This window comes from Salvelinus namaycush, chromosome 31 (genome assembly GCF_016432855.1).
Source record: "Salvelinus namaycush isolate Seneca chromosome 31, SaNama_1.0, whole genome shotgun sequence".
NCBI lineage: Eukaryota > Metazoa > Chordata > Actinopteri > Salmoniformes > Salmonidae > Salvelinus > Salvelinus namaycush.
Window position 1 is genome coordinate 20510311 of NC_052337.1, and position 24476 is coordinate 20534786.

General features: G+C 45.4%; 1 protein-coding gene across 6 annotated transcripts in view; it reads left to right on the top strand.

The window, feature by feature from the left end:
* Nucleotides 1-24476, top strand: part of LOC120025455 (splicing factor, suppressor of white-apricot homolog) — a 138988-nt gene that overhangs the window by 111230 nt on the left and 3282 nt on the right. For 4 of the 6 annotated variants that reach the window (XM_038970002.1, XM_038969997.1, XM_038970001.1 and 1 more), the window contains exons 14-17: nt 10465-10793; nt 15720-15869; nt 16079-16225; nt 20233-20305. In XM_038970002.1, the coding sequence (XP_038825930.1) occupies nt 10465-10793; nt 15720-15869; nt 16079-16225; nt 20233-20305 (699 nt within the window). The remainder of the gene's footprint in view (nt 1-10464; nt 10794-15719; nt 15870-16078; nt 16226-20232; nt 20306-24476) is intronic. The other 2 variants (XM_038969998.1, XM_038969999.1) reach the window with 2 other exon arrangements.

Here is a 24476-nt window from a genome sequence, read left to right on the forward strand (position 1 = left end):
TCAAATGTTCATTAATGACCAGCATGGTCAAATAATAATAATCACAGTAGTTGTCGAGGGTGCAACAGGTCAGCACCTCAGGAGTAAATGTCAGTTGGCTTTTCATAGCTGATCATTGAGAGTATCTCTACCGCTCCTGCTGTCTCTAGAGATTTGAAAACAGCAGGTCTGGGACAGGTAGCACGTCCGGTGAACAGGTCACGGTTCCATAGCCGCAGGCAGAACAGTTAACTGGAGCAGCAGCACGGCCAGGTGGACTGGGGACAGCAAGGAGTCATCATGTCAGGTAGTCCTGAGGCATGGTCCTAGGGCTCAGGTCCCCCGAGAGAGAGAAAGAGAGAATTAGAGAGAGCATACTTAAATTCACACAGGACACTGGAGAAATACTACAGATATAACAGACTGACCCTAGCCCCCCGACACATAAACTACTGCAGCATAAATACTGGAGGCTGAGAAAGGAGGGGTCAGGATACACTGTGGCCCCATCCGATGATACCCCCGGACAGGGCCAAACAGGCAGGATATAACCCCACCCACTTTGCCAAAGCACAGCCCCCACACCACTAGAGGGATATCGTCAACCACCAACTTACCATCCTGAGACAAGGCCGAGTATAGCCCACAAAGATCTCCGCCACGGCACAACCCAAGGGGGGGCGCCAACCCAGACAGGAAGACCACGTCAGTGACTCAACCCACTCAAGTGACGCACCCCTCCTAGGGACGGCATGAAAGAGCACCAGTAAGCCAGTGACTCGGCACCTGTAATAGGGTTAGAGGCAGAGAATCCCAGTGGAGAGAGGGGAACCGGCTAGGCAGAGACAGCAAGGGTGGTTCGTTGCTCCAGTGCCTTTCCGTTCACCTTCAGACTCCTGGGCCAGACTACACTCAATCATAGGACCTACTGAAGAGAGGAGTCTTCAATAAAGACTTAAAAGTTGAGGCCGAGTCTGCGTCTCTCGCATGGGTAGGCAGACCATTCCGTAAAAATGTGTCAAGTGCAGAATCTGGTTGCTCCCCATTACACACCACAGACCAACAAATATTCTTTACATAAACAACATAGGAATCACTACAAAACGTATTGTATGACCTCTTATACACTATATTAGGCCCAGCCTTTGGAACTTTGGTTTTCCTAGATATGGCTACTATATTGTGATCACTACATCCGATGAATGTGGAATACTGCTTTAAAGCTAATTTCTGCAGCATTAGTAAATATTTGATCAATACATGTTGAGTTCATTCATGTGCTGTTTGTAACTACCCTGGTAGGTTGACTGGTAACCTGAACCAGATTGCAGGCACGGGTTACAGTTTGAAGCTTTTTCTTGAGTGGGCAGCTTGATGAAAGCCAGTCAATATTGAAATCATCCAGAAAATATACCTCTCTGTTGATATCCCATACATTATCAAGCATTTCACAAATGTTATCCAGATATTGACTGTTAGCACTTGGTGGTCTATAGCAGCTTCCCAAAACAATGGGCTTTAGGTGAGGCAGATGAGCCTATAGCTATATGACTTCAACATTATTTAACATGATATCCTCTCTAAGCTTTACAGGAATGTGGTTCTGAATATAAACAGCAACACCTCCACCATTGGCATTACTGTATTTTCTGTAAATGTTATAACCATGTATTGCTACCACTATCATCAAAGGTATTATCTGAGTGAGTTTCAGAGATTGTCAGAATATGTTACTAGCAAATTATTGATTTGATGAACCTTGTTTCTTAAGCTACATATGTTAATGTGGGCTATTTTTAGCACTTCTGGGATGCTTGATTGTTTTCATTGCTTTACTGGGAAGCTTAGCAGAAGTAGACATGCTCATGTTATTTATGTTAGTGGAGGGTGAGTTGCACACAATGGACTTCATACTGGGGCACACCGACTCAGTTCAAACAGTATAACTGGTTCAAAGGCACATGATTACTGCATACAAAAGCTGTAACATCAGCAGAGGCATTCAGGGCAGTTAGAGGGACATATATTAGGTTACTTACATTGTGTCTACCAATGCCCCCGGGAATAATGTACATTTGCTGAATTATTATGACAACTCAGTGACGCAATGGTAGGGATTAACTGAACTGGGCTAGGGTCATTGATACCTCATTGTCTCAACACAGCTGTATAATCCTGTGAAAGGATCCTGGAACCTAAAAGATTTGGGTAGATCCCATCCTCTTTTTAAAACAAGCTATGTTTCCAGAAGGTATCAAAATTGTCAATAAATGTTACCTCAACAGAGCTGCAATAGTCACGCAGCCAGTTATGGAGAGCTAAAAGTCTGCTGAAACTTTCAATGCTATGATTTAGGGATGGCACAGGGCCAGATATTATGGGCCTTTGTTGGTGTCAAGCAGAGACCCAATCAGTTCTTTAAAATCCATCTTCAACTGTTCTGAGTTGACCTTCATAATGTCATTGAATACCACATGAACTATGATAGACTCACTTTCCTGATGCAGGTTTAAAATGTTTGGGAGCAGCTTATTGATGACCTGTACTCATGCTCTTGGATAGCACATTTTTGCTCCAGGGACTGAGACATTTCTCACCATTGAACTGCCCAATACAATACAAGGGGATGGAGAAATCCGCCCATTCCTACCCCTCACACAGTTTGTGGAACCTTTCACGGGCCCACGAGAAGCAGGATAGCGTGCGCCCGCAGCTCCCGGCCTCCCACAGCAGGCCTCCCCTGTCGGATCCAGAGAGAGGGAAAGGAGCCTAACACGACGACGAAGTCGCTGTTGGAGTCAGCACAATTGTCGCAGACACAGGCTTTCCCAGCGATGAAGGCGCAGGTAGACTAGGCACTAGGGTGGTGAAGCTGTTCATGTCAATCTGCTCTGGCTTCTCGCAGATACTATAGTCTGCCTTTGGTTTCCACAACTTGGGACATAGTACCAGCGCTGATTGGAACAATCCTCTTGCTGTTCTCCGTCTACTCCACTACAAGATGGAAGAGGAGATGCAAATGGAGATTACTTCCTTGGCAGACAAGTTCCAGGTAGCACAGGCCATTCGGATAGGGACAGTTGACAAGGCAGAGACATCCATCAAGCCCGAGTGGCGTCCAGCCACAGGAGTTGAGAACAGGAAAGATCCAATTTGCGTTTTCCCTATAAGTTCACGCAGAATTTAAATTTGCTTGCTCAGGATAGCCACCTCATTCCTGTAATCCTCGGCAAGCAACAAATTGCCGCATTGAACTCCGGATTGTCAATAGTGTCCCGGATAAGAGCGTAATAAATACAGCTTGTACAGCGCTGGAAACATTTGTTAGCTATTCCAGGCAAAGTGGGCTCCATTGCAACCTAGCTAACTACCTGGCTGGGTAACTAGCTAGCCGGCTAGTTGGTAAACATCCAGTCCAAACCAGCAGGTTTTGACGCAAACAATTATGAACAAAATATAACTTCAGAAACGACATGCTGAAAGAACAGGTCGAGGCACAGGATACATTGGGGAGAACAAGTATTTGATACACTGCCGATTTTGCAGGTTTTCCTACTTACAAAGCATGTAGAGGTCTGTCATTTTTATCATATGTACACTTCAACTGTGAGAGGCGGAATCTAAAACAAAAATCCAGAAAATCACATTGTATTCTCCATTCATTACCTGTATTAACTGCACTTGTTTGAACTCGTTACCTGTATAAAAGACACCTGTCCACACACTCAATCAAACAGACTCCAACCTCTCCACAATGGCCAAGACCAGAGAGCTGTGTAAGGACATCAGGGATAAAGTTGTAGACCTGCACAAGGCTGGGATGGGCTACAGGACAATAGACAAGCAGCTTGGTGAGAAGGCAACAACTGTTGCTGCAATTATTAGAAAATGGAAGAAGTTCAAGATGACGGTCAATCACCCTCGGTCTGGGGCTCCATGCAAGATCTCACCTCGTGGGGCATCAATGATCATGAGGAAGGTGAGGGATCAGCCCAGAACTACACGGCAGGACCTGGTCAATGACCTGAAGAGAGCTGGGACCACAGTCTCAAAGAAAACCATTAGTAACACACTACACCGTCATGGATTAAAATCCTGCAGCGCACGCAAGGTCCCCCTGCTCAAGCAAGCGCATGTCCAGGCCCGTCTGAAGTTTGCCAATGACCATCTGGATGATCCAGAGGAGGAATGGGAGAAGGTCATGTGGTCTGATGAGACAAAAATAGATACTTTTGGTCTAAACTCCACTCGCCGTGTTTGGAGGAAGAAGAAGGATGAGTACAACCCCAAGAACACCATCCCAACCGTGAAGCATGGAGGTGGAAACATCATTCTTTGGGGATGCTTTTCTGCAAAGGGGACAGGACGACTGCACCGTATTGAGGGGAGGATGGATGGGGCCATGTATCGCGAGATCTTGGCCAACAACCTCCTTCCCTTAGTAAGAGCATTGAAGATGGGTCGTGGCTGGGTCTTCCAGCATGACAATGACCCGAAACACACAGCCAGGGCAACTAAGGAGTGGCTCCGTAAGAAGCATCTCAAGGTCCTGGAGTGGCCTAGCCAGTCTCCAGACCTGAACCCAATAGAAATTCTTTGGAGGGAGCTGAAAGTCCGTATTGCCCAGCGACAGCCCCGAAACCTGAAGGATCTGGAGAAGGTCTGAATGGAGGAGTGGGCCAAAATCCCTGCTGCAGTGTGTGCAAACCTGGTCAAGAACTACAGGAAACGTATGATCTCTGTAATTGCAAACAAAGGTTTCTGTACCAAATATTAAGTTCTGCTTTTCTGATGTATCAAATACTTATGTCATGCAATAAAATGCAAATTAATTACTTAAAAATCATATAATGTGATTTTCTGGATTTTTGTTTTAGATTCCGTCTCTCACAGTTGAAGTGTACCTATGATAAAAAATGACAGACCTCTACATGCTTTGTAAGTAGGAAAACCTGCAAAATCGGCAGTGTATCAAATACTTGTTCTCCCCACTGTATATCCAAGTTTGTGACAGGAACGAGCTTGCAGGGCACTATGGTGTTAAAAGCTGAGCTAGAGTCGATGAACATCATTCTCACATAGGTATTCCTCTTGTCCAGGTGGGATTGAGTGTTATGCAGTGCAATGGCGATTGTATCATCCGTGGATCTGTTGGGGTGGTATGCAAATTGTAGTGAGATAATGGTGTTGTATGTATAGTGAAGGTGATATGGTCCTTGACTTTCAAAGTACTTCATGATCACAGAAGTGAGTGCTACCGTGCCGGCAGCTTTGCTTGGGTTAACACACTTGAACGTCCTACTCACGTCGGCTACAGAGATCGGGAGCCCGCAGTCCTCGTGAGCAGAGGGGGCAATGTCGGTGACTCTGTGTTGTTTTCCTCGAAGCGGGCAAAAAAAATTGTTTTGCCTCTTTGATTGTCTTGCGGAGGTCGTAGGTGGTCTGTTTGTATACGTACATGTTTCCAGTTACCTTGCCGTGGGTAAATGTGTGTGGTTCGCACTTTCAGTTTCTTTGGTAATGCTGCCATCTAGCTGTGTTTTTTGTTTTGGTTATGTTCTAATAGTCACTGTAGAAACAACATTCTCTATGCACTTTCTGATGAACCCAGAGACAGAGTCAGTGTATTCGGCGATGTTATTCTCAGAGGCGGCCTGAACATATCCTAGTCTGCGTGATCAAACAGTTCTGTAGCATGGATTCCGATTGGTCAGACCAACGTTAAACAGACCTTACCACGGTTGCCTCCTGTTTCGAGAGTATTTTCCTTCAATTTCCTTTGTTAAAGTCCCCGGCTAAAACAAATGCGGTATATGCTTTTTCCAATTTGTTCAAAGTTCCATGTTATTCTTTTAGTGCCAGCGTGGTGTCAGTTTGTGGGGGTATATACACAGCCGTGATCCAAACAGCTGTGAATTCTCTCGGGAGATAATCGTAAGGTATTCCAGGTCAGGGGAACATAATCTCTTAAGGCGTTTGTGCATTCTTACAATCACACAATGAGTTGTTGATCATGAAACATACTACTCCGCCTTTGTTTTTCCCCTGTCCTCGCAATGTACGGAAACTCAGCAGGCTGTATAGCCTGATCAGGCACGTAACCTGACATCCAAGTCTCTGTAAGGCACATTACATTACAGTCACTCGTATCTCTCTGGTAGGAAATCCGCACTCTGGACAATAAATGTTGTGAGCTCAGAAGACTGCACATGAGCAAGTAATGGACTAGAAAGCGTAGGGTGGTTTCCCCTTTTCCTTAATGGAACTAGTACTCTAGCTCACCTTTCCCTTGTCCAGAAGTGCTTTTCCATCATAGGAAATAATACTAGAAACTTTCTGATCAAATAACGCACAAAAAATAATACTAAAATAAACTAAGGACTGCAAAGTTGGTTGGGAGCTAGCAACAGGGTGACCATCATCGGCGCCATCTTGTTCACAGTGAATTGGGAGGGTGAGATTGAGATTACTCTTAGATACCGTATGATTTAGGTTATCTGTCCTCATCCTACTGACAATGGAGTGGAATGGCTATGTCACATTACAGTACAGGGATTGCATTTGTACTTATCTCTATTACCAGCAGCGAGGAGTCTCTTTCTCTACCTCACCCCCCCCCCTCTTTCTTTCACACTCTCTCTATCTATCCACCCACTCTTTCCCTCTCGTACGGTCCCTCTGTCTCTCTGATAGCCAGTGTTGGCTTTTCCCCGAACATATGCGTGGATCTGGGGTGTTTAAACACGCAGCCAAGCTTTCAGGAGCTGGCAAATCATCTGTCGACCCCAATCAACTGGCATCGAATGCAGCTAGCTAGTTTAGCCTACTCAAACACCCGGCTCAAACAGAGAAGGATGCTATGTTAGCTAGCTGGCTATGGCTATCCAACACTGGAACTCTTCCAAATCAAGGTGATTGATTGCCTTGTTTTCCCTGGCTGGCACAGTTTTTTTTTTTTTTGAGTTGTGTCCAGCCTATCCTCCTCTCACATCCCACAGGGTCCCCTCATCAGAACGCCCACACACACACACACACACACACACACACAATTTAAATGTTGCTTCTAAACTCTGAAACACCAGGAAAGCCGCAGGGCCTGGCTGTTGGGTCTGGCTTTGCTATTGTACCAGAAGTAGTCCCAGTTGGCCATAAGTGTGAATTATTTATTGATTATAGGGCCAGAACCTGATCTTCAGATGTAGTTCCGTTCACTTACACATACAGTGTATATATGCCATTTTGCAGATGTTTTTATCCAAAGCGACTTCGTCATGCTTGCATATATTTTACGTATGGGTGGTCCCGGGAAGCAAACCAACTACCCTGGCATTACATGTCCCATGCTCTACCAACTGAGCTACAAAGGACCACTTGTAAACATATTGAGTCTGTCAAAGCCAGCTAATCAAAGAGTATTAAGAGTGAATGGTAGAGCTTGAGCTGTCACTGGAATCGGGCTTCTAGGTATCCTGTGTTTTGTGTGCGTGCGTGCGTGCGTGCGTGCGTGCGTGCGTGCGTGCGTGCGTGCGTGCGTGCGTGCGTGCGTGCGTGCGTGCAAGGCCAAGCAGGTGTCGGGGTACAGTGCACAGGTGGGATGTGTTGAAAGTACAGCTCTGGGTGCCAAAGTGGAGTGGCCTGATTACAGTACAACAACAGGCAAGGCAAGGTGACCTGCAGCAGTTTATTTGCACACAGGGAGTTGTGGATTCTGGCTATTTTCCCTCTCTCGTTCATCACCCTTCTCAATCACCCTCTGTCCATTTCTCTTTCCCTTGTCTGCCCTCGCTCTCATTTTTTGCTCCATATCTATCCCTCTGACACCCTATCTCGCTCATGATGGACTATTTCCATCTCTCTCTATCCATCTCTCTCTTCTTATTTTGTCCCTTTCTGAAACACACTCTATCCCTCCTCTATCCCTCTCCCTCCTCCTCTCTTTCCCTGTCCCATTCTCCTTACACTGGCATGCCTCTCTTCTTCTCTCCAGTGTGGAGGTGTGCTTCAGAGAGGGCAGCCTTACCTATCTCCTTGGAGCAGGCGTGAGAGACCGAACACACTCTCCTCTTCCTCGACCCATGGCCCTTGGGGATAAACCTACCCAAATGTCATGCTGTTCTTAACCCAAAGTGAAATCAAACCCCAGACATCCTCCTCATTATCTTCCCTGAGCCACCGCAACGCACCGCACTACCAAATATTCATACCGAAAACGTTATCAAAGCCAATAACACAGATCTCTCTCCTCTTGTCCGCCTTCGTCTCTCCTCTTGCTCTGTCTGGAGCAGCAGGGGAGGGAAGAACGTATGTCTCTCACTCATTCCATGTGAGGGAAAGAAAGGAGGAGTAGGAGTAGGTTCTAAATATGAGTAGGTTCTAAATATGCTGTGAAGAGAAGACATTGTGTCCTCGTCTCCTGAGAGCTCTTTTGATTCACCGTCGCCAGAGCCGAGTCTCAATAGATTAGGTGACATTCACACTGGCTCTCTCTCGCGCGCTCTCTCTTTCTCTCTCACACACACTTTTTCTTGTTCCACATATGAACAGTTCCATACCTAACGTCACCAGTACTGCACACACCTTACACATCATAATCAAGTCCTTGCTAGGGCTTTTCCATGGCAAATAAAGCTTGGGAAATAAATACATATGTTGTTTTTCTTCTCTCAATGTCAAATTTAATTTAAATGCCGTTTGATGGCGCATGGCGCTACATTGATTGGCACCCAGTTGTGATGTTGGATCCAGCGGCGGGCAGAAGATCTAATTTAACCAGACAGACACATACTGGAGTAATTCGAGGCACTTTCGTGCTGACAGTGGAGAAGGGACAATTCTGTTTTGTTAGCCAGGCAGGCAGGCAGGGCAGGGTCCTAGCTATCAGGCTGCATTGTGTTGTGAAACCAGCCAGTATCTTTTAATTAGCAGCTGAGTAAGTCTGAGGGAAGAACCAACCAGAACCAGCACACAGCGAGCAGTAATTATTGACAGAGCCAGGACTAGGAGCTCACCGCCCCAGGGCTTTGCCTTTTACTTCGGCCGGTCGAGTGCACACACACACACACACACACACACACACAACCTTGATTGGAGATGCAGGCTGAATTAGATTGCATCTCCCAGATGACCTTAAGCCAGTGGCTGTAACGGAGGAGACAATTGTGAATGCCCTCGTCACGCTCTCTCTCTAGCGCTATCGCTCCCTCACTTCCTCTCTCTCTCTAGCTCTCGCTCCCTCACTTCCTCTCTCTCTCTAGCTCTCGCTCCCTCACTTCCTCTCTCTCTCTAGCTCTCGCTCCCTCACTTCCTCTCTCTCTCTACCTCTCTCTCCCTCACTTCCTCTCTCTCTCTAGCTCTATCGCTCCCTCACTTCCTCTCTCTCTAGCTCTCGCGCTCCCTCACTTCCTCTCTCTCTCTAGCTCTATCACTTCCTCTCTCTCTCTAGCTCTATCGCTTCCTCACTTCCTCTCTCTTTCTAGCTCTATCGCTCCCTCACTTCCCCTCTCTCTCTAGCTCTATCGCTTCCTCACTTCCTCTCTCTCTCTAGCTCTCGCTCCCTCACTTCCTCTCTATCTCTAGCTCTCGCTGCCTCACTTCCTCTCTCTCTCTAGCTCTATCGCTCCCTCACTTCCTCTCTCTCTCTAGCTCTCGCTCCCTCACTTCCTCTATCGCTCCCTCACGTCCTCTCTCTAGCTCTATCGCTCCCTCACTTCCTCTCTCTCTCTAGCTCTATCGCTCCCTCACTTCCTCTCTCTCTCTAGCTCTATCGCTTCCTCACTTCCTCTCTCTAGCTATATCGCTTCCTCACTTCCTCTCTCTCTCTAGCTATATCGCGTCCTCACTTCCTCTCTCTCTCTAGCTCTATCGATCTCTCACTTCCTCTCCCTCTCTAGCTCTATCGCTCCCTCACTTCCTCTCTCTCTCTAGCTCTATTTCTCCCTCACTTCCTCTCTAGCTCTATCGCTTCTTCACTCCCTCTCTCTCTAGCTCTATCGCTTCCTCACTTCCTCTCTCTCTCTAGCTCTATCGCTTCCTCACTTCCTCTCTCTCTCTAGCTCTATCGCTTCCTCACTCCCTCTCTCTCTAGCTCTATCGCTTCCTCACTCCCTCTCTCTCTAGCTCTATCGCTTCTTCACTCCCTCTCTCTCTAGCTCTATCGCTTCCTCACTTCCTCTCTCTCTAGCTCTATCGCTCCCTCACTTCCTCTCTCTCTCTAGCTCTATCGCTCCCTCACTTTCTCTCTCTAGCTCTATCGCTCCCTCACTTTCTCTCTCTAGCTCTATCACTCCCTCACTTCCTCTCTCTCTCACTCCTCAGTACGCTCATTCTGAGAGGGAAGCCTTCAGATTTTCTTGCACTCGTTAAACTAGAAAAGGCCCAAGCTGCAGATCTGTCTGTCATTAATATGCCCTCTTTCCCCCCCTCCTTTTCTCTCCTCCGCTCATCCCTCTCGCTCTCTCTCTTTCCTTCTCTCTATCCTATCCACAGCTGCCAAAGTTCCCAGTGGCCCCCGTCGTCTCTGTCCCCCCTCCGTTGGCTTCCAGAGCACCTGTGTACCCTGCTGATCAAAGACCCCCTGACGCCAATGCCTTCAAAAGCAAAGAGCCCCCCTCTTCCTCCCTCCTGCTACCCACCTCCTCATCCTCCTCTACCTCCAGAAGACCGGAGAAGGAGCGGGGCAGAGCGAAAGGAGACAGAGACAAGAAGAAGAAGAAACACAAGAAGAGGTCACCGGCGAGATCGCGGTCTCGCTCCAAGTCGCGGTCCAAAACCAAGCACGCCCTGCCCAGCGCCTACAAAACAGTCCGCAGGTCTAGGTGAGTGGTCCAACCGCTATCCCCAAAAGAAACTGTCTCTCTCATCACAACATGGCCTTTACAATGGAATAGGTGTTGTCATTTGGCCTGAGGCTCAGACTTTTGAACATAATTAACTATACTATCAAACTGCTCTGTTTATGAACCTACAGTACCTGATGCCTCTACCGTGCCTACTGCCTAATGAAGGAAGTGGCTTTCTGGCTGGCTGGCAGTATTCTTTTGCAGCGGCTTCACTATAGCGTGTCGGCTACCTCTCTCTGTTTCCCGATGCCTCCACACACTCTCCAAGTTTTTCATCTCAATTGTTTTCTCACCCTCCTCTCACTCTTTTTGGAAATCACGGCCAGTTTGTCATTATCAGCGGGTGGAGTTGCTGTAATTATGCCAGCCTCGTGTCATTCTGACGAGCATTAATGTAATTTCACTGAGATTTAATCGTTTCTGCCCGAGGTTTTAAATCACTTACAGTATGTGCATTAAAGGGCTTAGATTGAGAAGGGGGCCTCTGCTGAGCCTCGTGTCAGAGATTTCACTCCTCTAATGTGCAAGCACGCCAAATTTCATCCCTTAATCTTTTTTTTTTCTCCTCGACCGAGAAAGTCAAATAAAATACAAAAATCCTGGTTGTGGGAGAGTGAAATGGATCCCTGATAATGAGCAGTCACAGAATCAGACAGCGTTTTGTTTTGTGTTGGGAGGCTGGAACAGGTTATGAGCTTCGAACCTTTTACAGCATAAAAAAATATCAATCCCCAGCATCTTCCTTACTAATCCTGAGAATGATGTCTTGGGAATGGAGCCTTCCTGCAGGTGGCTGGCTGCGTATATGTTTTGTGCATCCCAAATATCACCCGTTGAAAAAGTTGTGCACTATTTAGGGAATAGGGCCCTGGTCAAAAGTAGTGCAGTATATAGGGAATAGGGTGTCATTTGAGAGGCAGCCTGTCTGTCTGGGTCTCGGGGGTGACAACCCAGTTAAGCTGGCAGCTCACTCTCATCGTGTCCTTTCTCCCCCTCCTCTCCAGCTCTGTTAGTGACACGCTGAGTGCTGTCAGATACTGAAAGGATTACACACACATGTCTCTGACCCTGTCATAACTGTCCATCACACAAAGACAGAGCTACATACTCATACAGAGAGAGAGAGGATATTGGTGTCATGCTGCTCGACACCATTAGCCCTTAGCAGTCCAATGGATCTCTCTCTCTCTCTCTCTCTCTCTCTCTCTCTCTCTCTCTCTCTCTCTCTCTCTCTCTCTCTCTCTCTCTCTCTCTCTCTCTCTCTCTCTCTCTCTCTCTCTCTTCCTTGTGGTTAATGAGGACTGCTCTTCATTAACTGGCCTACTACTTTCCCACCATCTCTTTCTCTCTCCCCCTCCTCCCTCCTACTCTCTGTCCATCATCTGCATCCTGTCTTAGTCTCAAGGTCAACTCTGTCCTGTCAGCCCTCTGACATTGTCTGTAGTCATTGACAGGCCTGTCCTGCCCCCATCCTTAGCCCCTGCACCCTTACTCCACCTCTGGGGGTTTAATTGGGGCCCTTTGCCCCGAGGGAAGTCTAAGATCATTACCAGTGGAGTGTAGAGGCCCCCGTGGGCCCATGAACGGCCAGGATGGGGTCAACAACATCCATACAGGACAGATAATGAGGTAGGAGATTTGGGGATGGATGGGAAAGAGCAGCCACTAAGAGTCCTAAGGATGCATCTCAAATGACACCCTATTCCCTATAGGCCCTGATCAAAAGTAGTGCACTATAAAGGCAATAGAGTGCCATTTGGGGTACAGTCTCGATGTGGACAGAACTCATCCAATTTGCTCTTGAAAGTGTCTCTTTGACAGAGGTTTGTAGTCATTGATCATATGCTCTGGTACTCTGCTCAGGCTAAGTGGATGTAGATTTTCCCCTGAATTTTAAATTGCCCTCCACCCCTTCCTCTGACAACTTCCTTTTTGCTCACTTTGTGACCTCTTCAGCCCCTATGGCAGGGGATGACCTCTCTGTTTGTGTTTATCCTCGGGCCAAATTGGCTTTCGTCCAGCGGTCCACTGTGTCCCCGGCTGCAAAGTACTTTTTAAACGGCTCCATTAGATTACGTTTTCATCTGTGTGTGGCCAGTTTGTGTGTGTGCATTAAATATGTTTCTCTGTGGCTGAGTGAGAGTGGATCCAGACATGCACGTACGCTAGTGTTCTTAAATAAACGCTCATTTGTAGCTGGTTGGTGGGGGTTGGAGGGGGTTGCCTTATAAATCAGGAGACATGTGATTGTTTTTGTTATTATTGCGTGAGTCATTTGGTGTCGTTGTTGCTCTTGGCAGTGGGATGTGAAACGGCTGAATCACCATGGTAATGGCGTAATGGCTGTCCTGTATTATAAAGAGGGAGAGAGAGGAGCCTGTGATTTAACCACTCTGTAGACACTCAGGTTGCGTCTCAAATTGCAACCTATTCCCTATATAGTGCAGTACTTTTGACCAGAGGAATATAATATAATATATATAAGGAATATATATATATTCCTTACACTCTATAAGGAATAACGGACCATTTAGAACACAGCCACTGACATTTACATAGTGGCCTCTTGTCCTCCCTTAATATGTCCAATCTAATGGAGAGTGATCTTAACTGGAGCAACAGAGGGTAACATTAAAGTACAATTTAACTTAGTTTTTTAACCAAATCTATATTTTGGATGTTATAGAAGTTACCAGACACTTTTTTGGGGGTGCGATTTGGTTTTGAGAAACTTACCCCACCAGCGATAGACTTCATCATGCTCATTCTGCAGTTTCAGGGGCAAAGATAAAATATTAACAAACGCTCCAAAAACACCCAGCTACTACTTCTCTGCGTAGGCCACGCATGTGCACACAAAGTATCACTTGGGTCCAACAAAATGTTATATTATAACGTTGTGGATGAAGTTCAGAATGACACAATTTCATGTGTACAACGTCTAAAGACCTGCATCATTGCCGTTTCTAAAATGACGTATTTGGGTGTTTTTGGAACCTTTGTCAAAGCTTTATCTGTGCCCCTGCAACTCCAGAACAAGCTTGTGGAAGTCTATCGATGGTGGGGTAAGTTTCTCAAAACCAAGTGAAATCACAGAAAATTGACCGGACACTTCCATAACATGCTATTTACTACCAAAATACAGGTGTGGTTAACCCTTTAGACCCGAATAGAATTCTAGAATGCTGCTGTAGATTGTCTTGAAAATTATCAGTAATCTCATTTTGTCACACATTTAAAACAGACAGACATAACTCAAAAACATAGAACAGATGACAAGTTTTAGTTTTAAAGAACACAACCTCAATAGGAATAACACTAATTTTGTCTTCCATTGTCTAAAGACACTATCAAAAAACAATTAACACTCAACACAACAAAAAACCCTAGTTTTGTTGACTAAAGGACTTACTCAAAATGTAACAAGTATAATATATTATACTTATAAATATGATTTACATTCAAATAAAAATGTTTTCCAAAACGTGAACAGAGGACTATATTCAGAAAGTATTTCAAAAACCACACAAAGTAGGCTATGTAAAAATGCAAACGGCTATTCAGAAACTATTTCAAAATGTAGATTGAGAGACACAAAATGTAGAAATAGTAACCTGCTTTGACAATAATTCAGTGAATGCAACAAGTATTAGATAGAGACATATAGAGAAGGTACAAACACAACTGTTAGAGACAATTTTCCCATATTTCACACTGCCACTTTAGTGTTTGCATTTAGCCTACAATATCTCATGGAACTTCTGGAAGCACGTCACTTTTCTTGCCTGACAGACTAACTAGTAATAGCAAGCAGCTTGGGCCATTTCTATATGAATTATATCGGTAGAAACAAGACAAAACAACCAACAGCCTAACATGGCAACTATTTCCATGAGACACAGAGCAATCATTCAAGCTTCACCTCTGATGTGCTTGCCAAGTGATCATGACAGGACTTGCTAATCTGACAGCTATTCCCCGATGTTTCACAGCATCTAACATCGACAACATCAAACATATATCTGCTCTTTACTTATTTCACTCACCTCGACATCATCGCTTTTCAAAGTGCAAGGACGTGTCCAAACCCGTATCACCAACCACTATACTATAGATACAGTTGTCTGCTTCGGCGCCTTCATTTTGAGTAATGAAGTTTTAAAAAATCTAAAAGTCAAAAGACAGCATATCCTGTTTCTGGTTGATGATAACAGCCACGTGAATACGACAGCAGGTTGTTTGCAAGTTCATTTTGCGATATAGACACATATATTATTGTTTGAAAAACAAGGCCGTTCACGAGCGCTATATATATAATTTTTTTCCGCCAGTCGATGGCCGCTATGGGTTCTGAAGAGTAAACAAGTGAAAAGTGGTAAACTCTACTTAATAAGTGGAGACTCAGAACTGTTTCAAAATCATTTTTTCTTTGCCCTCCATCTCAATATAGTAACTATGAGCACACCCATGAACAGTACTCTGTACTGAGAGGTGGGTAGAGCAATAGAGGTCAGAGTACAGGGCATGGGGGCAGTTAGGTGGCCAGGGAATAGGCTGGGGCGTGGGAGGTTAGCCCCAGAGACCAGCTGCTGGTTAAAGCAGCAGATTGTAAAAAAAAATGGCAATTTCCCTCCGATTAAGTATTTCACACCCTCCATCTCTCCTCAGTGGTCTCAGTGCTTCACCACTAGAGAAAAGCTAGGTTGGCCTCAGGCACTGGGGAAAATACTGCATATTTCAGTTTTTTATGTTGCTTTGAGTTTTCCTCTCCGTCCTTCCATCTGTGTTCCCTCTTTCCACCTCTCTCCCTCTCTTTCTCACTCCCCCCTTCTCTTCTCCCCCGTCTCTCTCTCCCTCCTTCCATCTCTGTGTTCATCTCTCATTCCCTGTGTCTGTCTGCAGGTCTCGCTCCAGGTCCCCTGGGAGGAAGAATAGGGGGGACAGCAGGGCTCGCTCGTCTGAGAGGAGGGGTGAGGAGAGGGAGCGCTGCGGCCCTGCCGCCTGTCGCCTTGGCAACAACCTCGCTCTGCCCAGGAGGCACCCCAGATCCAGGTAGGTAGGGCTGGGAACCTTGGAAACAGTCATAAAGGGGAAACAGTGGGACAATGCTGTGAGAGAACTACATTTCTGTATTCACTGTAGCAGTTTGAGCTCCAGCAGCTCAGTGACTGTCTGTTTTGTCTCTCAATCCATTACTTCCTGAAAGGGTTTGGGCAGTTTCACCATGTCTCTCTCTCTATCCCTCCCTCCCTGTGCTCCAGGTCCCCTCATGAGAAGAGGAAGAGTAAGAGTTCTAGGGGCCAGCTCCAGAACAAGGGCTCCTCCTGTTCCCCCTCCTCATCCCCCGGCAGAGCCAAGAAGTCCCCCAGCGCCTCCCCTCCCACAAGCCCCACCTCCAGCCTCTCCAGGTAAAGCACCCCACCTCACCAGGCTGTTTATTAGGGCTGTCCCCAACTTTAAAACATCTTGGTCGATCACAGGTCGTCTGTTCTTTCGTCCAATCGATTGGTCTACATTTTGAAACGTGTATTTTTCCATATATTGACACATCCGATGTGTTTTAATCAAATCAACTACACGACGTGACCAAATGTATGTGGACATCTGCTCGTCTAATACCTCATTCCAAAATCATGGGCATTAATCTGAAGTTGGTCCTGCCTTTGCTGCTATAATAGCCTCCACTCTTTTGGTAAGGCTTTCCACCAGATGTTGGAACATTGCTGCGGGCACTTGCTTCCATTCAGTCACAACAGTATTACTGATGTCAGGCACTGATTAGGCCTGGCTCGCAGTCTGCGTTCCAATTCATCTTAAAGGTGTTCAATGGGGTTGCGGTCAGGGCTCTGTGCAGGCCAGTCAATTTCTTCCACACCGATCTCGACAAACCATTTCTGTATGAACCTCGCTTTGTGCACGGGGGCATTGTCATGCTGAAACAGGAAAGAGCCTTCCCCAAGCTGTTGCCACGAAGTTGGAAGCACAGAATCGTCTGGAATGTCATTGTATGCTGTAGCATTGAGATTTCCCTTCACTGGAACTAAGGGGCCTAGCCCGAACCATGAAAAACAGCCCCAGACCATTATTCCTCCTCCACCAAACTTTACAGTTGACACTATGCATTGGGGCAGGTAGCGTTCTCCTGGCATCCGCCAAACCCAGATTCGTCTGTCGGACTGCCAGATGGTGACGCGTGATTCATCACTCCAGAGAACACATTGTCCACATACTTTTGTATATAGTGTATATTCACTGAGCTTGTCTGATGCTTTAAGCACACTGTTTGATTAAATAATTAAGACACACAAATGACTAGTGGGAGTCCAACCAGCAATTGATTTGATTGTGCAAGTTCCGGGATCAGACTTGCTGTGCTGTGTTTAAAAAAAAAAATAATAGACAGCAAGTGGCTGTGACTAGCACCCGTTGTCTCTCTCTCCTCCCTGTTACGGCACCACCACAGAACATCAAAGTGTTTATCGCGCTGTGTTCCTGAATCTGCAACATAATTATAGCCATTTCTGACCGAAAAGTTCTGTTACCGAAATCCCTAATTTGTTTAGGGAAAAGCATTCCCTTAACCCTTGCTCTCTTTACGTGACACATGTATGCATCGCATGCATGTAACCAAAGACCTATTCGCACGAGACTAGTATTACTAGAGAATGTTGGTAATGTAATTATTACTCCAAAATATATATTAGCAATCTGAGGTATGTCTTAAATGCCTCCCAGCCTTCAGATGTGAGATAAACAGTCCAATTACACTTGATGTGTTTTAAGTCTATGGATGAAAAAGTAAACGTATAATTTCCAAACATTTAGGTCAGTTGTATGCATCTTTGTGGTCTATTTAACTGCAAGGGTTGCATTAAATAGGCTCAATATTTGGCAATATTCAATTAATATGCAATAAACATACAGTACCAGTCAAAAGTTTGGACACACCGACTCGATCCAGGGGTTTTCCTTTATTTTTACTAGTTTCTACATTGTAGAATAATAGTGAAGACATCAAAACTGTGAAATAACACATATGGAATCATGTAGTAACCAAAAAAGTGTTAAACAAATCAAAATATATTTTATATTTCAGATTTTTCAAAGTAGCCACACTTTGCCTTGATGACAGCTTTGCACACTCTTGGCATTCTCTCAACCAGCTTCATGAGGAATGCTTTTCCAACAGTCTTGAAGGAGTTCCCACATATGCTGAGCACTTGCTGCTTTTCCTTCACTCTGTGGTCCAACTCATCCCAAACCATTTTAATTGGGTTGAGGTCAGGTGATTGTGGAGGCCAGGTCATCTGATTCAGTACTCCATCACTCCCCCTCTTGGTCAAATAGCCCTTAGACAGCCTGGAGGTGTGTTTTGTGTCATTATCAAATCAAATGTATTTATATAGCCCTTCGTACATCAGCTGATATCTCAAAGTGCTGTACAGAAACCCAGCCTAAAACCCCAAACAGCAAGAAATGCAGGTGTAGAAGCACGGTGGCTAGGAAAAACTCCCTAGAAAGGCCAAAACCTAGGAAGAAACCTAGAGAGGAACCAGGCTATGAGGGGTGGCCAGTCCTCTTCTGGCTGTGCCGGGTGGAGATTATAACAGAACATGGCCAAGATGTTCAAATGTTCATAAATGACCAGCATGGTCAAATAATAATAATCACAGTAGTTGTCGAGTGTGCAGCACCTCAGGAGTAAATGTCAGTTGGCTTTTCATAGCCGATCATTAAGAGTATCTCTACCGCGCTTGCGGTCTCTAGAGAGTTGAAAACAGCAGGTCTGGGACAGGTAGCACGTCCGGTGAACAGGTCAGGGTCATTGTCCTGTTGAAAAACAAATGATAGTGCCACCAAGCGCAAACCAGATGGGATGGCATATCGCTGCAGAATGCTGTGGTAGCCATGCTGGTTAAGTGTGCCTTGATTTCTAAATAAATCACAGACAGTGTCAACAGCAAAGCACCATCACACCACCTCCTCCATGCTTCACGGTGGGAACCACACATGCGGAGATAATCTGTTTACCTACTCTGCTTCTCACAAAGACACAACAGTTGGATCCAAATATCTCAAATTTGGACTCATCAGACCAAAAGACAGATTTCCACCGGTCTAATGTCCATTGCTGATGTTTCTTGGCCCAAGCAAGTCTCTTCTTATTATTGGTGTCCTTTAGTAGTGGTTTATTCGCAGAAATTCGACCATGAAGGCCTGATTCACGCAGTCTTCTCTGAACAGTTGATGTTGAGATGTGTCTTTTACTTGAGCTCTGTGAAGCATTTATTTGGGCTGAAATCTGAGGTGCAGTTAACTATAATGAACTTATCCTCTGCAGCAGAGGTAACTCTGGGTCTTCTTTTCCTGTGGCGGTCCTCATGAGAGCCAGTTTCATCGTAGCGCTTGATGGTTTTTGCGACTGCACTCTTGACATTTTCTGGATTGACTGACCTTCATGTCTTAAAGTAATGATGGCCTGTCATTTCTCTTTGCTTATTTGAGCTGTTTTTGCCATATTATGGACTTGGTCTTTTACCAAATAGGGCTATCTTCTGTATACCACCCCTAGCTTGTCACAACCACAACTGATTGGCTCAAGCGCATTAAGAAGGAAAGAAATTCCACAGATTGACTTTTCACAAGGCACACCTGTTAATTGAAATGCATTCCAGGTGACTACCTCATGAAGCTGGTTGAGAGAATGCCAAGAGTGCTTTTTTTTTTTACTTTTTTGCTTACTACATGATTCCATATGTGTTATTTCAGAATTTAGATCACTTCACTATTGTTCTACAATGTAGAAAATAGTAAAAATAATAAAAACCCTGTAATGAGTTAGTGTGTTCAAACTTTTGGCTGGTACTGTATATATTTGCTACTGCTCGACAACAAAAAAATCTTGGTCGACCAACAGCCTATCAACCAAACAATCGACCAGTCGAATAAATGGGGTCAGCCCTAGGTCCATTATCTTGTCTACATACTTTTTATCTGATTTTATTAATTTACATGTACACTGAAAACGTTTTACATAAAACATAGAAAAACACACATGCAAGTGAAATGCTCGCACTGCGGAGCCCTGACCACCTGCCAACATGGCTGGTGAAATAGACATCTTATTCACCATTTCCAAAATCTACCCACAGGTGGCGGGTGTTAATATGAGGCTCTGTCTCCATCCCTCCCGGCCACTGAACTCCCTCTCACTTTATTCTCGCTCTCTTTAATCTCTATCTCCCTAATCTTTCTCCCTCTCTCTTTTAACCCTTCTATCTCTTTTTCTCTCCCCCCACCCCCCCTCTCCCCCCACCCTCTCTTCCTCCCTGTCTGTTTGTCTGTCTCTCTATTTGTCTGTCTCTCTCTGTCTGTCTACCTGTGTCTCTCTCTCGCTCTCTCCCTCTCTCTTTAGGGACTGCTCGCAGGAGAAAGATAAAAAAGTTCCCTCAGCCAATGTCTCCTCCATGCAGTCCAAAATCACTCAGGTACCTCTTCTTCACTGTCACTGTACAGTGTCTTCGGAAAGTATTCAGACCCCTTGACTTTTTCCACATTTTGTTATGTTACAGCCTTATTCAAAAAATCCTCAGCAATCTACACACAATACCCCATAATGACAAAGCTAAAACAGGTTTGTAGAAACATTAGCAAATGTATTAAAAATTATACAAAAAAGTACCTTATTTACGTAAGTATTGATTGTACATGATTTGGAAAGGCACACACCTGACTATATAAGGTCCCAGAGTTGACAGTGCATGTCAGAGCAAAAACCAAGCCATGAGGTCGAAGGAATTGTCCGTAGAGCTCCGAGACAGGATTGTGTCAAGGCACAGATCTGGGGAAGGGTATCAAAAAATGTCTGCAGCATTGAAGGTCCCCAAGATCACAATGGCCTCCATCATTCTTAAATGGAAGAAGTTTGGAACCTCCAAGACTCTTTCTAGAGCTGGCTGCCCGGCCAAACTGAGCAATCGCGGGAGAAGGGCCTTGGTCAGGGAGATAACCAGGAGCCCGATGGTCACTGACGGAGCTCCAGAGTTCCTCTGTGGAGATGGGAGAACCTTCCAGAAGGAAAACCATCTCTGCATCAGTCCACCAATCAGGCCTTTATGGTAGACGGGCCAGACGGAAGCCACTCCTCAGTAAAAGGCCAATGACAGCCCACTTGGAGTTTGCCAAAAGACACCTAAAAACAAGATTCTCTGGTCTGATAAAACCAGGATTGAACTCTTTGGCCTGAATGCCAAGCGTCACATCTGGAGGAAACCTGGCACCATCCCTACAGTGAAGCATGGTGGTGGCAGCATCATGCTCTGGAGATGTTTTTCAGTGGCAGGGACTAGGTGACTAGTCAGGATCGAGGCAAAGATGAACAGAGCAAAGTACAGAGAGATCCTTGATGAAGGTTCACCTTCCAACAGGACAACGACCCTAAGCACACAGCCAAGACAAGTCTCAATGTCATTGAGTGGCCCACCTAGAGCCCAGACTTGAACCCGATCGAACATCTCTGAAGAGACCTAGAAATAGCTGTGTGGCAATGCTCTCCATCCAACCTGACAGAGTTTGAGAGGATCTGCCGAGAAGAATGGGAGAAACTCCCCAAATATAGGTATGCCAAGCTTGTAGTGTCATACCCAAGAAGACTCGATGCTGTAATCGCTGTCAAAGGTGCTTCAGCAAAGTACTGAGTAAAGGGTCTGAATACTTATGTTAATATGATATTTCAGGGGGGGGATGGTTTCTTTGTCATTATGGGGAATTGTGTGTAGATTGATAAGGGGAAAAACTATTTCATCAGTTTTAGAATAAGGCTGTAACCTAACAAAATGTGGAAATAGTCAAGGGGTCTGAATACTTTCCGAATGCACTGTATGTATGTTAACATGGGCCCATATTCACAAAGCATGACAAAGCATGAGTATGAGTTCTGATCTAGGATGAGGACTCCCTTGTCCATATAATCTTATTCATTAGGATCTTAAAGGTAGAACTGATCCTAGATCAGCACTCCTATTCTGAGACGCTTTGTGAATACAGGCCCAGATGTCCTAGAATGTATTCCATAAAGCACATTACAGCAGGGTGTTGTACAGGTACTCCATATCTCTCATTATGACATGTGCACAAGGCACAGCAGTTCAGAATCAGCTCATTGTTAGCTGGGATGTACACAGGGACTGTGGTTCCAAGGATAGTCGGCCTTTGTGGCAGCAGCATTATACAGAACACACCGCTCAGAGATTTCACTACACTGATCCCAGCACAGATTACATAATTTCTATCTTCGATCTCTGTGGGCTCAGAGCAGCTGATCTCTGAACTCAGGTCGGATTTTACATTTAACATTCCTCCTCTGTGTTCAGTAATGTGCACATAGGCGTTTTATTTGTTGTGTTTATCTCCCTGTCCTGGTGTTTCTGGCTCTCTCTCCCATCTCTCTCGTGACTTTATGAGCGCAGCAGCAGCTGACAGCTGAGGAGAGCTAGTTTACATTACAGAGGCTTTAATCTCCAGGAGAGAGAAAAAGAGGATCAACTCTTCCCCGAAAGTCCTGACTTTAACATATTACGCAATCACCCCCTCTACTAGTCACTCCTCTGGTAAGCTGTTGGGTTGGAGAGAGAGAGGTTCTCATCTCTGTCTCTGGGTAGGATCACACTGCCTGTTCAGCAACAGGGCTATGAGTCAGGAATAGGGAGGTTGTTATATGAGATCTATGAGGGAAGCCATAATGTAAAGTAGACCATTAGAGAGAGATATTGGAGTTTTAAAATCATACGTTTGAAATAACTTAAAAGCTTAAATCACAGCTGGGGGTGCACACCCAATGCGTTTCAACGTAATGTTAAAAACGCTGCTTCCTCAGGCGGCGTCTTGTAACTACCTCACACCTGTTGTAAATTCATATGGAATCTTTACGTTTGCTCTATGGTTTATTTGATGTCTTAATTTCAGGCTTTGATAGCGTTCATTCTCCAATTACTCGAATGCCTTTCTTGGCGAATATCTCAAAGCCATACCTTAACAGGGCCCCTTTAGGAGTTCAAGCCCCTGTCCTCTCTCCATTTGATGTTCTCTATCTGTCCTGAGTCTGATAAAGAGCCCCATCTGATAGCCCTCTGACTACAACCAGACCCCTTCATGAAGCCAGCCAGTTAGCCCAGGATGAGCACCTCCATAGTGGGTCAGAGAGAGAAGAGGAGAGACTTACCTGGAGCAGGCTTGGGCTGAGGCAGAGAGGCCTGTGTAGTATGGAAACCAGCCCACCGTCAAAGATGAAGACATTCACAGATAGAGCAAGCCGTAGGGAGAGAGAATGGGGTAGGTTGTAGAAAGAGAAGGCGAGGGAAAGAGAGGGGGGGTTTCAGAAAAGAGAGAATGGCATAGGTCATATGCATAGAGCGTGGGTTAGGGAAAGAGGTGTGGAATGGGGAAAGGAGGGCATGAAAGAGAGTGATTGAATCCTTCACCCGGCCCTGCTCTGTACAGGCCATGAGTGTGTCCCAAATGTCTATGGGCCCTGGTCAGAAGTAGTGCACTTTATACAAAATAGGGTGCCATTTGAGATTCAACCCATGAGGAAGATCCAAGGTATAGACCCAGCCATCTCTGAATGAATAGACCATTACCCCGTTATGCAGACGTTCTGGATTCAGACATACAGACATAGTCCCTGGCCACTTAATGAACTTTAAAGCCAGCCCCATCAGCGTAAAGATTTGGTTCATGATGATGCACTCAGAGAAATCTAATGCACTTTTTTCATTAGAATTAGCATTTTGGCCCGAGTTTTGAGTTTTGTTTTTCCTTCATTACGGGGGCTGGCTGACAGATGACGAATGGCTGGGGGTTGGGTTGTGTTTTTAGGGGAGGGAGGGAGAGAGAAAGAGGGAACGGACCGTTCCCTGTTCCCTCACTGGCAGGGTATTATTCTGGTCTGCAGTCAGGAGTTTGAGCTGCAAAGAGTGTTTTGTTGGAGCATCACGCACAGGGAGACTGGTAGAGAAGACAGACCGACCGACAGAGAAGACAGACTGACCGACAGACGAACACTAATAGTGACGGACTGACAGAGATGGACAGACAGAATTAGAGGAGACTAACATACAGACCTATAGAGATGGACAGACAGAATTAGAGGAGACTAACATACAGACCTATAGAGATGGACAGACAGACAGAATTAGAGGAGACTAACATACAGACCTATAGAGATGGACAGACAGACATAATTAGAGGAGACTAACATACAGACCTATAGAGATGGACAGACAGACAGAATTAGAGGAGACTAACATACAGACCTATAGAGATGGACAGACAGACAGAATTAGAGGAGACTAACATACAGACCTATAGAGATGGACAGACAGACAGAATTAGAGGAGACTAACATACAGACCTATAGAGATGGACAGACAGACAGAATTAGAGGAGACTAACATACAGACCTATAGAGATGGACAGACAGACAGAATTAGAGGAGACTAACATACAGACCTATAGAGATGGACAGACAGACAGAATTAGAGGAGACTAACATACAGACCTATAGAGATGGACAGACAGACAGAATTAGAGGAGACTAACATACAGACCTATAGAGATGGACAGACAGACAGAATTAGAGGAGACTAACATACAGACCTA